Here is a 15,344-nt window from a genome sequence, read left to right as displayed (position 1 = left end):
GATAGACCCCAGAGGATAAGTTCCCCCTTACCACCCTCCCCTCTCCTCTTTTCCACATCTCTCCGGCCCCCCTTTCTTTCTTTCTTTCGTGTTTTCTATGACTGTATAAATTACATGGGTACCCACATGTCATATTATGTTTTACAGAATTGTGCAATGTGTTATTTCGTTGTCATGCACCTATGATAAATAAATTAAAACAGAATTAAAAAAATGTATAAAATATAGTGAAAACCTGCTCCATGTAAACCCCCCATAAAAAACAAGGGGGCACTCCCTCCGTCTGGAAAAAGAAAGTTTCAACCTGCAGAGGCGACAAGCCTTCTTACTGTGAGAACTGTGAATCTGGGGAATAGTCTACGGCAGGAGCTGGTCACAGTAGGGACAGGAGATGGCTTTAAAAAAGGCTTAGATAATTTCCTAGAATGAAAAAACATCAGCTCCTATGTCAATGTGTAGAAATGTTTCCGTTCCCTTTTCCCATCCCTTTGTTGAACTTGATGGACATGTGTCCTTTTTCAACTGTACTAACTATGTAACTGTGTAACTATGTAACTATATAACTATGTAACTTCTGGCACTTATATATCGCCAGGATATTCCGCAGAGCTGTACAGAAGTTGTTATCACTGACTGTCCTTATTAGGACTCGCAAGCTAAATTTCCTATCCGTATATTTTTGGAGTGTGGGAGGAAACCCTCGCAAACACAAGGAGAACATACAAAGTCCATCCAGATGTTGTCCTTGGTGGGGTTTAAACCCATTGCTGCAAGGCAACAGTGCTAACCACTGAGCCACCGTGCAGGTTATATCACTGTATGCCATTGGCATTGTAAATGCCAACCACAATAGAATGGATATGCTATGAAAAGCTGTATTTAGTGTCCCCAAAGTGTATTCTTTCTAATGCAGTAGGGAACTGGAGTTTATACTAGTTGCTGTATGTAAACAGTGAATCCCTGCATAGTCCACATAAAAAAAGCAACTGAGCATATTGGATACCTATATGACACAACCTTGAGCATTTGTGAGGCCATCTATAGCTATGCCATTATATATGAATATTAGAGATGATTGTCTTCATCATTCATAATAGGTACATGGAAAACAAACCTCACAAGTTATAATAGATCATAGTTTATAGTTCACCGAGTGAGCTTTTCCCAGTAATATCTCATGACTAGCATTCAGTTTACGTGTGAGACAACCTAAGAAGTGTTATCTATAGAATGTCTGTAATAAAAATTCTTCAGTGCTCTGTGTTGTAACACGCACTGCTCATTTCTCATATTTTTAGCAAAAAAAAAATGCTGAAAACATCAACGTTTTTCAGAGCTGAAAATGTTTCTAGTTTCAGATAAAGCTGTGAATAGATGTGTGATGGGAAATAGATTGCAAAGCAGGTTGTATTCGACTCGATAAGAGATAGATAGATAGATAGATAGATAGATAGATAGATAGATAGATAGATAGATAGATAGATAGATAGATAGATAGATAGATAGATAGATAGATAGATAGATACATAGATAGATAGATAGATAGATGATATATAGATATGAAATATATATATATATGAGATAGATAGAAACGTAGATAGATATTAGATAGATAGATATTAGATAGATAGATATGAAATATACAATATACAGTGAAGGAAATAAGTATTTGATCCCTTGCTGATTTTGTAAGTTTGCCCACTGTCAAAGACATGAACAGTCTAGAATTTTTAGGCTAGGTTAATTTTACCAGTGAGAGATAGATTATATAAGAAATTAAAAAAAAACAGAAAATCACATTGTCAAAATTATATATATTTATTTGCGTTGTTCACAGAGAAATAAGTATTTGATCCCTTTGGCAAACAAGACTTAATACTTGGTGGCAAAACCCTTGTTGGCAAGCACAGCAGTCAGACGTTTTTAGTAGTTGATGATGAGGTTTGCACACATGTTAGATGGAATTTTGGCCCACTCCTCTTTGCAGATCATCTGTAAATCATTAAGATTTCGAGGCTGTCGCTTAGCAACTCGGATCTTCAGCTCCCTCCATAAGTTTTCGATGGGATTAAGGTCTGGAGACTGGCTAGGCCACTCCATGACCTTAATGTGCTTCTTTTTGAGCCACTCCTTTGTTGCATTGGCTGTATGTTTCGGGTCATTGTCGTGCTGGAAGACCCAGCCACGAGCCATTTTTAATGTCCTGGTGGAGGGAAGGAGGTTGTCACTCAGGATTTGACGGTACATGGCTCCATCCATTCTCCCATTGATGCGGTGAAGTAGTCCTGTGCCCTTAGCAGAGAAACACCCCCAAAACATAATGTTTCCACCTCCATGCTTGACAGTAGGGATGTTGTTCTTTGGGTCATAGGCAGCATTTCTCTTCCTCCAAACACGGCGAGTTGAGTTAATACCAAAGAGCTAAATTTTAGTCTCATCTGACCACAGCACCTTCTCCCAATCACTCTCAGAATCATCCAGATGTTCATTTGCAAACTTCAGACGGGCCTGTACATGTGCCTTCTTGAGCAGGGGGACCTTGCGGGCACTGCAGGATTTTAATCCATTACGGCGTAATGTGTTACCAATGGTTTTCTTGGTGACTGTGGTCCCAGCTGCCTTGAGATCATTAACAAGTTCCCCCCGTGTAGTTTTTGGCTGAGCTCTCACCTTCCTCAGGATCAAGGATACCCCACGAGGTGAGATTTTGCATGGAGCCCGAGATCTATGTCGATTGACAGTCATTTTGTATGTCTTCCATTTTCTTACTATTGCACTAACAGTTGTCTCCTTCTCACCCAGCGTCTTACTTATGGTTTTGTAGCCCATTCCAGCCTTGTGCAGGTCTATGATCTTGTCCCTGACATCCTTAGAAAGCTCTTTGGTCTTGCCCATGTTGTAGAGGTTAGAGTCAGAATGATTAATTGAGTCTGTGGACAGGAGTGTTTTATACAGGTGACCATTTAAAGGGAATGTGTTGCCTGAAAAACATGTTTTTTTTATTTAAATTAAACATATAGTGTGTAGGTGATTAAACATTGTTCCAATTTTTTTTATTTTTTTCACGAGTCAGGAAATATTATAAATTGGATTCAATTGGATTCAATTTTATAGTATTTACCATTTCTGGTCACTAGATGGAGCCATTCCCAAAATTGCAGCATTGCATGTGGTAAAGCAACCACATAGCTTTTCTGCTGCAAATTTTGGGAAAAGTGACTCGCTCTAGTGAGCTCACAGAATCCCCCCTCCCTTATCCTGGCAAGTGCCAGGAGAGGGAGGGGTTTCAATGTCTTCAAACCTCCTTACATTGTGTGCCGCCATTTTCAAAGCGACTACACAGTGGAAGGAGGTTGTACTGCGAGCATACCTGCTAGGAGACGCTCTGAGGAGGACCAGGACCATCGAGGCGGACCAGGACCATCGAGGCGGACCAGGACCATCGAGGCGGACCAGGACCATCGAGGCGGACCAGGACCATCGAGGCGGACCAGGACCAGCGAGGGGACACTTCGAGGACGAGGCGGCCAAGGAAGGACGAGGTGTACCAGTGTGTCGGACGTGGAAGGACGAGCGAGGCGACGGAGGAGGAGCAGCGAGTCGGACGAGGAGGACAAGGAAGGACGAGGTGTACCAGGGAATCGGACGTGGAAGGACGAGCGAGGCGACGGAGGAGGACGAGCGAGGCGACGGAGGAGGACGAGCGAGGCGACTTGGGAGGACCACCGTGGGGGAACAGCGAGGCGGTAAGTAACGCCGAAATAGGCATCATGTGTGGCATCATATAAGGGAGGCCTATGTCGGCATATACGGGAGGCCTGTGCCATCATACGGGAGGCCTGTGCCATCATACGGGAGGCCTGTGGCATCATATCATGGAGCCATATCAGGGAGGCCTGTGGCATCATATAGGGGAGGCCTGTGGTATCATATAGGGGAGGTCTGTGGCATCATATCAGGGAGGCCTGTGGCATCATATACGGGAGGCCTGTGTCAGCATATCATGGAGGCCTGTGGCAGCAAAAGCAGTGTGTCATCATTTCCAGTGTTGTAGCGTATACGTTGTGGCAGCGTATACGTTGTGGCAGCGTATACGTTGTGGCTGCGTATACCTTGTGGCAGCGTATACGTTGTGTGAGCGTATACGTTGTGTGAGCGTATACGTTGTGTGAGCGTATACGTTGTGTCAGCGTATACGTTGTGTCAGCGTATACGTTGTGTCAGCGTATACGTTGTGTGAGCGTATACGTTGTGTGAGCGTATACGTTGTGGCAGCGTATACGTTGTGGCAGCGTATACGTTGTGGCAACGTATACGTTGTGGCAGCGTATACCTTGTGGCAGCGTATACCTTGTGGCAGCGTATACCTTGTGGCAGCGTATACCTTGTGGCAGCGTATACCTTGTGTGAGCGTATACGTTGTGTGAGCGTATACGTTGTGTCAGCGTATACGTTGTGTCAGCGTATACGTTGTGTCAGCGTATACGTTGTGGCAGCGTATACGTTGTGTCAGCGTATAGGTTGTGTCAGCGTATAGGTTGTGGCAGCGTATACCTTGTGGCAGCGTATACGTTGTGTCAGCGTATACGTTGTGTCAGCGTATACGTTGTGTCAGCGTATAGGTTGTGTCAGCGTATACCTTGTGGCAGCGTATACCTTGTGGCAGCGTATACCTTGTGGCAGCGTATACCTTGTGGCAGCGTATACGTTGTGTGAGCGTATACGTTGTGTGAGCGTATACGTTGTGTGAGCGTATACGTTGTGTCAGCGTATACGTTGTGTCCGCGTATACGTTGTGTCAGCGTATACGTTGTGTCAGCGTATACGTTGTGTCAGCGTATAGGTTGTGTCAGCGTATACCTTGTGGCAGCGTATACCTTGTGGCAGCGTATACCTTGTGGCAGCGTATACCTTGTGGCAGCGTATACCTTGTGGCAGCGTATACCTTGTGTGAGCGTATACGTTGTGTCAGCGTATACGTTGTGTGAGCGTATACGTTGTGGCAGCGTATACGTTGTGGCAACGTATACGTTGTGGCAGCGTATACCTTGTGGCAGCGTATACCTTGTGGCAGCGTATACCTTGTGGCAGCGTATACCTTGTGTGAGCGTATACGTTGTGTAAGCGTATACGTTGTGTGAGCGTATACGTTGTGTCAGCGTATACGTTGTGTCAGCGTATACGTTGTGTCAGCGTATACGTTGTGTCAGCGTATAGGTTGTGTCAGCGTATACGTTGTGTCAGCGTATAGGTTGTGTCAGCGTATAGGTTGTGGCAGCGTATACGTTGTGTCAGCGTATACGTTGTGTCAGCGTATACGTTGTGTCAGCGTATACCTTGTGGCAGCGTATACCTTGTGGCAGCGTATACCTTGTGGCAGCGTATACCTTGTGGCAGCGTATACCTTGTGGCAGCGTATACCTTGTGGCAGCGTATACCTTGTGTGAGCGTATACGTTGTGTCAGCGTATACGTTGTGTCAGCGTATACGTTGTGTCAGCGTATAGGTTGTGTCAGCGTATACCTTGTGGCAGCGTATACCTTGTGTCAGCGTATACCTTGTGTCAGCGTATAGGTTGTGGCAGCGTATACCTTGTGGCAGCGTATACCTTGTGGCAGCGTATACCTTGTGTGAGCGTATACGTTGTGTCAGCGTATACGTTGTGTGAGCGTATACGTTGTGTGAGCGTATAGGTTGTGGCAGCGTATACGTTGTGGCAGCGTATACGTTGTGGCAACGTATACGTTGTGGCAGCGTATACCTTGTGGCAGCGTATACCTTGTGGCAGCGTATACCTTGTGGCAGCGTATACCTTGTGTGAGCGTATACCTTGTGTGAGCGTATACCTTGTGTGAGCGTATACGTTGTGTCAGCGTATACGTTGTGTCAGCGTATACGTTGTGTCAGCGTATACGTTGTGTCAGCGTATAGGTTGTGTCAGCGTATAGGTTGTGGCAGCGTATACCTTGTGTCAGCGTATACGTTGTGTCAGCGTATACGTTGTGTCAGCGTATACGTTGTGTCAGCGTATAGGTTGTGTCAGCGTATACCTTGTGGCAGCGTATACCTTGTGGCAGCGTATACCTTGTGGCAGCGTATACCTTGTGGCAGCGTATACCTTGTGTCAGCGTATACGTTGTGTCAGCGTATAGGTTGTGGCAGCGTATACCTTGTGGCAGCGTATACCTTGTGGCAGCGTATACCTTGTGTGAGCGTATACGTTGTGTGAGCGTATACGTTGTGTCAGCGTATACCTTGTGGCAGCGTATACCTTGTGTCAGCGTATACGTTGTGTCAGCGTATACGTTGTGTGAGCGTATACGTTGTGTGAGCGTATACGTTGTGTGAGCGTATAGGTTGTGGCAGCGTATACGTTGTGGCAGCGTATACGTTGTGGCAACGTATACGTTGTGGCAGCGTATACCTTGTGGCAGCGTATACCTTGTGGCAGCGTATACCTTGTGTGAGCGTATACGTTGTGTGAGCGTATACGTTGTGTCAGCGTATACGTTGTGTCAGCGTATACGTTGTGTCAGCGTATAGGTTGTGGCAGCGTATACCTTGTGGCAGCGTATACGTTGTGTCAGCGTATACGTTGTGTCAGCGTATACGTTGTGTCAGCGTATACGTTGTGTCAGCGTATACGTTGTGTCAGCGTATAGGTTGTGTCAGCGTATACCTTGTGGCAGCGTATACCTTGTGGCAGCGTATACCTTGTGGCAGCGTATACCTTGTGTGAGCGTATACGTTGTGTGAGCGTATACGTTGTGTCAGCGTATACGTTGTGTCAGCGTATAGGTTGTGTCAGCGTATACCTTGTGGCAGCGTATACCTTGTGTCAGCGTATACGTTGTGCCAGCGTATAGGTTGTGGCAGCGTATACCTTGTGGCAGCGTATACCTTGTGGCAGCGTATACCTTGTGGCAGCGTATACGTTGTGTCAGCGTATACGTTGTGTCAGCGTATACGTTGTGGCAGCGTATACCTTGTGGCAGCGTATACCTTGTGGCAGCGTATAGGTTGTGGCATCATAACATTGGAGGCCTGTGTCATCATACCAAGGGAGGGCAGTGGCAGCATTTACAGAGTGGCAGCATTTACAGAGTGGCAGCATTTACAGAGTGGCATCATTTACAGAGTGGCATCATTTACAGAGTGGCATCATTTACAGAGTGGCAGCATTTACAGAGTGGCAGCATTTACAGAGTGGCATCATTTACAGAGTGGCAGCATTTACAGAGTGGCAGCATTTACATAGTGGCAGCATTTACAGAGTGGCAGCATTTACAGAGTGGCATCACTTACAGAGTGGCAGCATTTACAGAGTGGCAGCATTTACAGAGTGGCAGCATTTACAGAGTGGCAGCATTTACAGAGTGGCAGCATTTACGGTGTGTCAACATTTACGGTGTGGCAGCATTTACGGTGTGGCAGCGTATACCTTGTGGCAGCGTATACCTTGTGGCAGCGTATACCTTGTGTGAGCGTATACGTTGTGTGAGCGTATAGGTTGTGGCAGCGTATACGTTGTGTGAGCGTATACGTTGTGTGAGCGTATACGTTGTGTGAGCGTATACGTTGTGTGAGCATATACGTTGTGTGAGCTTATACGTTGTGGCAGCGTATACGTTGTGGCAGCGTATAGGTTGTGGCAGCGTATAGGTTGTGGCAGCGTATAGGTTGTGGCAGCGTATAGGTTGTGGCAGCGTATAGGTTGTGGCATCATAACATTGGAGGCCTGTGTCATCATACCAAGGGAGGGCAGTGGCAGCATTTACAGAGTGGCAGCATTTACAGAGTGGCAGCATTTACAGAGTGGCAGCATTTACAGAGTGGCAGCATTTACTGAGTGGCAGCATTTACAGAGTGGCAGCATTTACAGTGGCAGCATTTCGAGTGTGGCAGCATTTCGAGTGTGGCAGGATTTCCAGTGTGGCAGCATTTCCAGTGTGGCAGCATTTACGGTGTGGCATCATTTAGGGTGTGGCAGCGTATACGTTGTGGCAGCGTATACGTTGTGGCATCATAAAATTGGAGGCCTGTGTCATCATACCAAGGGAGGGCAGTGGCAGCATTTACAGAGTGGCAGCATTTACAGAGTGGCAGCATTTACAGAGTGGCAGCATTTACAGAGTGGCAGCATTTCCAGTGTGGCAGCATTTCCAGTGTGGCAGCATTTCCAGTGTGGCAGCATTTCCAGTGTGGCAGCATTTAGAGTGTGGCAGCATTTAGAGTGTGGCAGCATTTAGAGTGTGGCAGCTATTTGTACATCACTTTATCTAATCCCACAATGTGTGTGACTTTTTGAACAGCAGTTTACCAGGAGGAGAGGGAGCGCGCCAGTGAAAACACAACCGTGAGGAGTGTATTCGAGGAGCATAGATACTTTGACGACAGCAGCAACCAGAGCGGATTACCACCGTGGAGACGAACAGGCCATTCTGAGCAGCATAAGTAACGAATTATAGAAAGTAAGTAATCCCTAACATACATACACACAAGTTCACCAGAGGAGCCAAACTATGCAGAGTGATCAGACAGGGATGTCATTCTTCCAAAGCGACCATGTTGCGCATAGTGCAACGCTTGAAGTTGATCAATCCATTGATACATTTTTTATTTTATTCTTCTGTAGGAAATATAACTTTGACATGCCGCATGATTGGCTGAAACGTTCTGTAATACAATGTGAAGGTACGGTGGTATTATGTGACAAAGCAAGGTGTTTTCACCTGCTGCTAAAGGTCCGGTTGGATGATGAGATGAGAAAAAAAAAGTTGTTTTCATCTGCTGATGAAGGTCCAGTTCGATGATGTGACAAAGCAAGGTGTTTTCACCTGCTGCTAAAGGCTCCGGTTTGATGATGAGATGAGGAAAAAAAGTTGTTTTCATCTGCTGGTGAAGGTCCAGAAACATGATGTGACGAAGCAAGGTTTTTTCATCTGCTGATAACTTCATTGTGATTGTCGTTGACATGTGTGTATTTTCAATGTAAATCTCTTTTACATTTTCGTCTTCCAATTTCTACTTTTATATGTTGGTCCCTATCCGTCAATGTTGACTTTTTAACTGAACTCTTTTTTTGTGACTATGTAACAAAAACTTTTTGTGTTCTGCATGTAAATTTTATATTTGTGTTTATGATGGAACACTTCTTCTGTGTTACTTTGGAAGGCAGTTATGGCTTCATCAATAAAAAAAAATTGGTTTATAAATGCTATTCTCTTTAATTCACGGTCTCTATTACATAAAAAAAAAAAAAAATGGGTTGGTCAGCCAAAAAACCTATACTCAAACATTGACATGGTGAAACTGTCTGGCACTGAGATCATTGACGGTTTTACAATGATCGTCTAAAACGACACACTATTTTGTGCCTTGGTCAACCGTAAATTCCCAGTGCCAAACAGTTACCTATAAACAATGTAACATGTTGAATACTCACTTCTCCACATGACAATCTACAACACACCATAGGCCACATTTGTGTGATAAATATGGGTGACTTCGCACGCGGTGACCCAAGAACTGCCACAAATGTGATGTTATGTCTTCAAAAACACGCTGTGGTTAATATAATTTTAGACAAACTCTCGAGTTTTACTCTTGCACTTAGAAAAGGCAAACTCACACATCTAAATTGGAATAGTAAGTATGGTAGTACACAAATACACCTCATTCGGGGTATCAACTATCTTTATGTAATCCCTCGTTATTACCGTAATGATCTTTTCTCATGCCATAATATTTACATTTACTTTTTTGATAGAAATGCCGTCGTGCATTGTCTCTGGTTGTGACAGTCGGTCTAATCGAGCTACTTACGCTCAAGGAGTGACCCTGCATGTTTTTCCAGGCAACATTGACAAGATAAAAGTTTGGCTCCAACAGGCCAGACAATCGTTGGACAATCTAGATGCACTCTCACAAAGAATTTTGGATGGGAAAAAACAAGATTTATTTAGACTATGTTCAAAACACTTTGCAGAAGACTGTTATGTTTTTAAGTCGGAAAAGAAGATACGATGGCTGAAGGAAAGTGCAATTCCCACGATATTCCCTTATCAGGAAACAGAGTGTCCACCATCTAAACGGAAACGTACAGAAGAGGAACACACTTATTCTTGTGCAACACAATGCATGCAATTGCCTTTGCCTACTACATCCACCAACAGAATTACATACGCTTCGACCGGTACCTCAATGCAAAACGATCCACCAACGTCAATGTACAAAGTCATGGGAGTGAAACATGTAAAAATTGGTGTCAAGAGGAAATTTTTTGAAAGAAATGCAGCAACAAACACCCGACAGACGACATTGTCAACGAGAGCCACCAACACACCTTTCAAAAGAAAAACAGATGCAACCACTCAATCACACATCTTCACAGTGGATACAGGATGCCAGTTTCCAGAGGAAGAACTTTCTTTTGATAACCAAATAACAATGAAGTTGGATCATTTTTACCCATCAACGTTCTCAACCCCCCGCTTACAAAGACAAACATCAAGCAAAGTCATATTGGAGGATCCAGAGGAAAGCTTTGTTTCTTCTACTGTCACAAATGATCCAAGAGATCTGGACTACGAACCACCAGATTTTAGTTTATCATTTGACAACGTGACAACAAATTTGTTTTCAGAACGAGCAGATGAAGACCTAGTAAAAGAGCGGAAATTTTTGGTTTTTGAATCGGCTTTAGATGTACTGGTTGCTCAGTGCGCGTGTTTCTGTGGCCACAAAATAGAAAACACAGTCAAATTCCTTCAAGGTACCTATCTTTCACTACAAGGGAAATGTCCCAATGGACATGATTATTTTTGGGAAAGTCAACCTAAGTGTAATCGTATCCCGGTTGGGAATGTTCTGATTGCAGCTTCCATTTTATTTAATGGTGGGAACTATGCCAAGATGTCTGACATTTGTAAATCGATTGGGATGCAATTTATTTCACATTCCACTTACTTTCGTCACCAAAGAAAATTATTATTTCCAGTGGTGGACATTCACTGGAAACAAGAAAAAATGGAACTTCATAAAGAAATCAAAGAAACACCATTGTGTCTCCTTGGTGACGGACAATGTGATAGCCCTGGGCATAATGCAAAATATTGTGTGTACACATTGATGGATTACAAGAGCGACAAGATTGTTGACTTTGAAATCGTTCAGGTTACACAAACCACATCTTCTGTGGCTATGGAAAGTTTGGCCTTTCAAAACTGTCTTAACCGTGTTATTCAAGATGGGCTCAATGTGTATGTTCTTGCAACAGACCGTCATGTCTCCATACGTAAAAAAATACGTGAACAATACCCAGAGATTGGACATCAATTTGATATATGGCATTATGCTAAGTCCATTCGGAAGAAGCTGAAGGCTGCAAGTAAAAAAAAAAGCTGTTCCCAAATTGTTGATTGGATCACGTCAATAACCAATCATTTTTGGTACTGCTGTAGTACTAGTTGCGGTAATGTGGATGTGCTGCGGGAAAAATGGCTCTCTGTACTTCAACATATTTGTAATGTACATGAATTCCCGGGGGACATTCTCACACAATGTGATCACAGATGTTTAGACATTGATGACGATCGCAAACACAATTGGATGTCAACAACATCGGCAGCCTATCAGGAGCTTGAAAAGATTGTCAAAGATAAACAATTATTGAAAGACTTGCCCCACTTGTCATCTTTCTGTCATACAGGAAAAATCGAGGTATTCCACAGCTTTATTCTAAAATACAGACCGAAAAGAATACATTTTGCTTTAGACGGAATGGAAGCACGGACAAAACTTGCTGTTTTGGCCCATAATCATAATACAAAACGGGAACAATCTAGAGTCCACCGACAGACCACAAAGTCGGATCGGCTTGGTAGCATGAGGTATAATGTAGTTTTCTCTAAACTAAGCAAAAAATGGACTGCAAAGAAAGAGTACGTACCAATGTCTTTCTCACACCTCTTTCCTATGTTTGTAAATGTGATCAAATTGACAAAACAAGAAATTGAACATAGTTGGCAAACACGTACATTGACCCTACCACCAAACATAGCCACAGAACCACGTCCGGATAAAGCATCAACTGTTCTAGCTCACAAGTCACGTTTTTAATGTACTGAACTATGTTGTGTTTGCCCTTCTACAAAAAAAGCGTACAACTATTTGCCACTATTTATATTGCCTGTCACTGTAATAATTTGTAAGCAAACTATCTGTGGATATTGGGTGTTGATTCTGGGATTTAGTCTGATTGCCTTATTTGGAGTCGGGAAGGAATTTCCCCCACTAATGAAGAACAAAACGTAAATAACCATGGGTTTTCGCCTTCCTCTGAATCAACACTAGCACTTTATATCCTGTAAATTTTGTTTTGTTATGTACAATACTTATGCTGTGTTAATATATTATAATAAAAAAACATCTAAAGTTTTGATTGTAAAATTTTTTTATTGAAAAATATAGCATAGTAAAGTAAACTAACACATTTCAAAAATCGGCCATTTCAGAAGCATTATTGTCAGTGGCTAGCTTGAAACCAACATATACTTGATTTTCTTCTGGAAACATTGCTCTGACTTTCTGAACTGCACATGCTGGAATAGTACGCCTGTTTTTTCGTCCAAGGTAACCGTGAACCCACACGGTGAACATTCTGTATGCAACCATCCGTAAGGACCTATACATCATAAAAAAAAAATGTTTAGGCAATCATATTTGCACACTATACAGACCACAATCGTATACTGTCACCCCTTACATGGTAAGATTATTTACAATAATACATAACGGCTCACAAACGCTGGAGCGACAGACATTCTTTAATTGGTGCGTGGAACAAGATCAAAATTGACTTCTAGTGTTACAGGGACCACAGAAGATTTGTCAGACACATATTAGACACATGCATGCTGCTGAAAGCACACATAATAATATTTATTTGAGCAATAAGGTTAGGATCACAATACCATCATTGAAACTTGACTGGAACACAAACTAATTACCTTACCTGTTATTTAGCGGTGCTTGACGTGTTGGACCCAAACATCTATAGCTTTCACATAGGGTCAGTTGTTCCTTGTCCAGACATGTGCCAATAAAAGTATGATGCTCTGTAATGCACCTCATCGGCTCATCTTCCTCCATTTTGTTTAGCACATTACGTATATCTTTGCAACAGACGCATTCCTCTTCTGTCGGCAAATTAATGCAGTTCCCACACTGACACCACGATTCCACCGGTTTCACGGACGCTGAAGGAGTTTGTCTCGCACTCTGTTCTGCCCGTTTTCTCATTGGCTGTTGTACAAGAATTAGATTTGGATCCTGATATTTGGGACACCTTGCTCGTAGTTCCTGCTCTAATATTGCTCTCTAAGAACAAAAAAAAAAATTGGCACAATAAAATCCAATGTAAGTGAAGATTATACAGATTGTGACAACAGTACAGAAAGGAACAGATGGACATTGACTTATTTATCATTGATTTTTGGAGTGGACATGTACATCTAATAATTACATTTTTCAAGCTAAAAATGTGACCCCAAACATAGGTATATTCCATAGTGTGCGCTCCACTAACGTCAATGGTGAAGGTGAGTGAAAAGACAATAAAAATATAGGAAACAATATTCGGAATGGAATGGAGGACCAAAAGTTGGCTTACAAATTTAACTTTTCTACCGGTTTGGTTTCCATTCAAACAAGTATATGGGGGTGTGCTTGGTCCCCCACAAATGCAAGAGTCAGCGTGCTATCCAACAGCACAGTGAAGCATTTCACAGACATCAACTGCACAAAGTCTTACCTCCTCGGCTCTTTTTGCTTTCTCCTCTGGGGTAAATGTTGGTGGTATTCGTTTTGCTATTGGTTTATTGTCATCAATGGATTTCCGACTTCTCTTGGGCGCCATAACTGACAATTTGAAACAAAAGTTGATACATATCTCTCCCAAGACGTCAAATAAAAAACAGTATACGCTGCCACATGCCTCCCTGCATATGCTGCCACACAACTTCCTTTGATATAATGGCACACCACCTTACTTGGTATGATGCCACACAATATCCCTGTATAGGATGCCACACAAGCTCATTTGATAAGATGCCACACACTATCCCTGTATATGATGCCACCCAATATCCCAGTATAGGATGCCACACAAGCTCATTTGATCGGATGACAGACAATATCCCTGTAAATGTTGCCACACTAGAAATGCGGCCACACTAGAAATGCGGCCACACCGTAAATGCTGCCACACTAAAAATGCTGCCACACTGTAAATGCTGCCATACTGTAAATGCTGCCACAGGCCTCCGCTGGTATGATGACACAGGCCTCCGCTGGTATGATGACACAGGGCTCCGCTGGTATGATGACACAGGGCTCCGCTGGTATGATGACACAGGGCTCCGCTGGTATGATGCCACACTGTACATGCAGCCACACCGTACATGCAGCCACACCGTACATGCAGCCACACCGAAAATGCTGCCACACTGTAAATGCTGCCACACTATAAATGCTGCCACACTGTAAATGCTGCCACACTGTAAATGCTGCCACACTGTAAATGCTGCCACAGCCCTCCGCTGGTATGATGACACAGGTCTCCGCTGGTATGATGACACAGGGCTCCGCTGCTATGATGCCACACCGTACATGCAGCCACACCGTACATGCAGCCACACCGTACATGCAGCCACACCGTACATGCAGCCACACCGTACATGCTGCCACACCGTAAATGATGCCACACCGTAAATGCTGCCACACCGTAAATGCTGCCACACCGTAAATGCTGCCACACTGTAAATGCTGCCACACTGTAAATGCTGCCACAGCCCTCCGCTGGTATGATGACACAGGTCTCCGCTGGTATGATGACACAGGGCTCCGCTGCTATGATGCCACACCGTACATGCAGGCACACCGTACATGCAGCCACACCGTACATGCTGCCACACCGTAAATGCAGCCACACCGTACATGCTGCCACACCGTACATGCTGCCACACCGTACATGCTGCCACTCTATAAATGCTGCCACACCGTAAATGCTACCACACCGTAAATGCTGCCACACTATAAATGCTGCCACACCGTAAATGCTACAACACTATAAATGCTGCCACACTGTAAATGCTGCCACACTGTAAATGCTGCCACACTGTAAATGCTGCCACAGTCCTCCGCTGGTATGATGACACAGGGCTCCGCTGGTATGATGACACAGGGCTCCGCTGGTATGATGACACAGGGCTCCGCCGGTATGATGCCACACTGTACATGCAGCCACACCGTACATGCAGCCACACCGTACATGCAGCCACACC

At 43.9% G+C, this 15,344-nt stretch overlaps 1 protein-coding gene and 1 long non-coding RNA gene across 2 annotated transcripts; one reads left to right on the top strand and one right to left on the bottom strand.

The window, feature by feature from the left end:
• Nucleotides 1–3,096: 3,096 nt before the first annotated feature.
• Nucleotides 3,097–9,037, top strand: LOC142760831 (uncharacterized). The gene is made up of 3 exons (XR_012883419.1): nucleotides 3,097–3,746; nucleotides 8,313–8,471; nucleotides 8,636–9,037. It is a non-coding gene; the product is annotated as an uncharacterized LOC142760831 (long non-coding RNA).
• Nucleotides 9,038–12,495: 3,458 nt separating this feature from the next.
• On the bottom strand, nucleotides 12,496–13,918 carry LOC142760459 (P2X purinoceptor 7-like). The gene is made up of 3 exons (XM_075863650.1): nucleotides 13,814–13,918; nucleotides 13,016–13,380; nucleotides 12,496–12,685 (listed from the first exon to the last, which is right to left on the bottom strand). Exons 1-3 carry the CDS (start codon nucleotides 13,916–13,918, stop codon nucleotides 12,496–12,498), a joined length of 660 nt encoding a protein of 219 aa, XP_075719765.1.
• Between the last annotated feature and the right edge of the window lie 1,426 nt (nucleotides 13,919–15,344).

This window comes from Rhinoderma darwinii, chromosome 4 (assembly GCF_050947455.1).
Source record: "Rhinoderma darwinii isolate aRhiDar2 chromosome 4, aRhiDar2.hap1, whole genome shotgun sequence".
Taxonomy (NCBI): Eukaryota; Metazoa; Chordata; class Amphibia; order Anura; family Rhinodermatidae; genus Rhinoderma; species Rhinoderma darwinii.
Note: the sequence above shows the minus strand (reverse complement) of the source record. Positions and strands in the feature narration are given on the sequence as shown.

What these genes read in the sequence shown, in the direction of transcription:
- LOC142760459 (XM_075863650.1), bottom strand. Translation starts at nt 13,918, where the DNA reads ATGGCGCCCAAGAGAAGTCGGAAATCCATTGATGACAATAAACCAATA. An exon ending in AAGCAAAAAGAGCCGAGGAG is followed by an intron (nt 13,381 to 13,813) that starts GTAAGACTTTGT and finishes TTTTGTTCTTAG; the next exon opens with AGAGCAATATTAGAGCAGGA. An exon ending in CAAGCACCGCTAAATAACAG is followed by an intron (nt 12,686 to 13,015) that starts GTAAGGTAATTA and finishes TATGATGTATAG; the next exon opens with GTCCTTACGGATGGTTGCAT.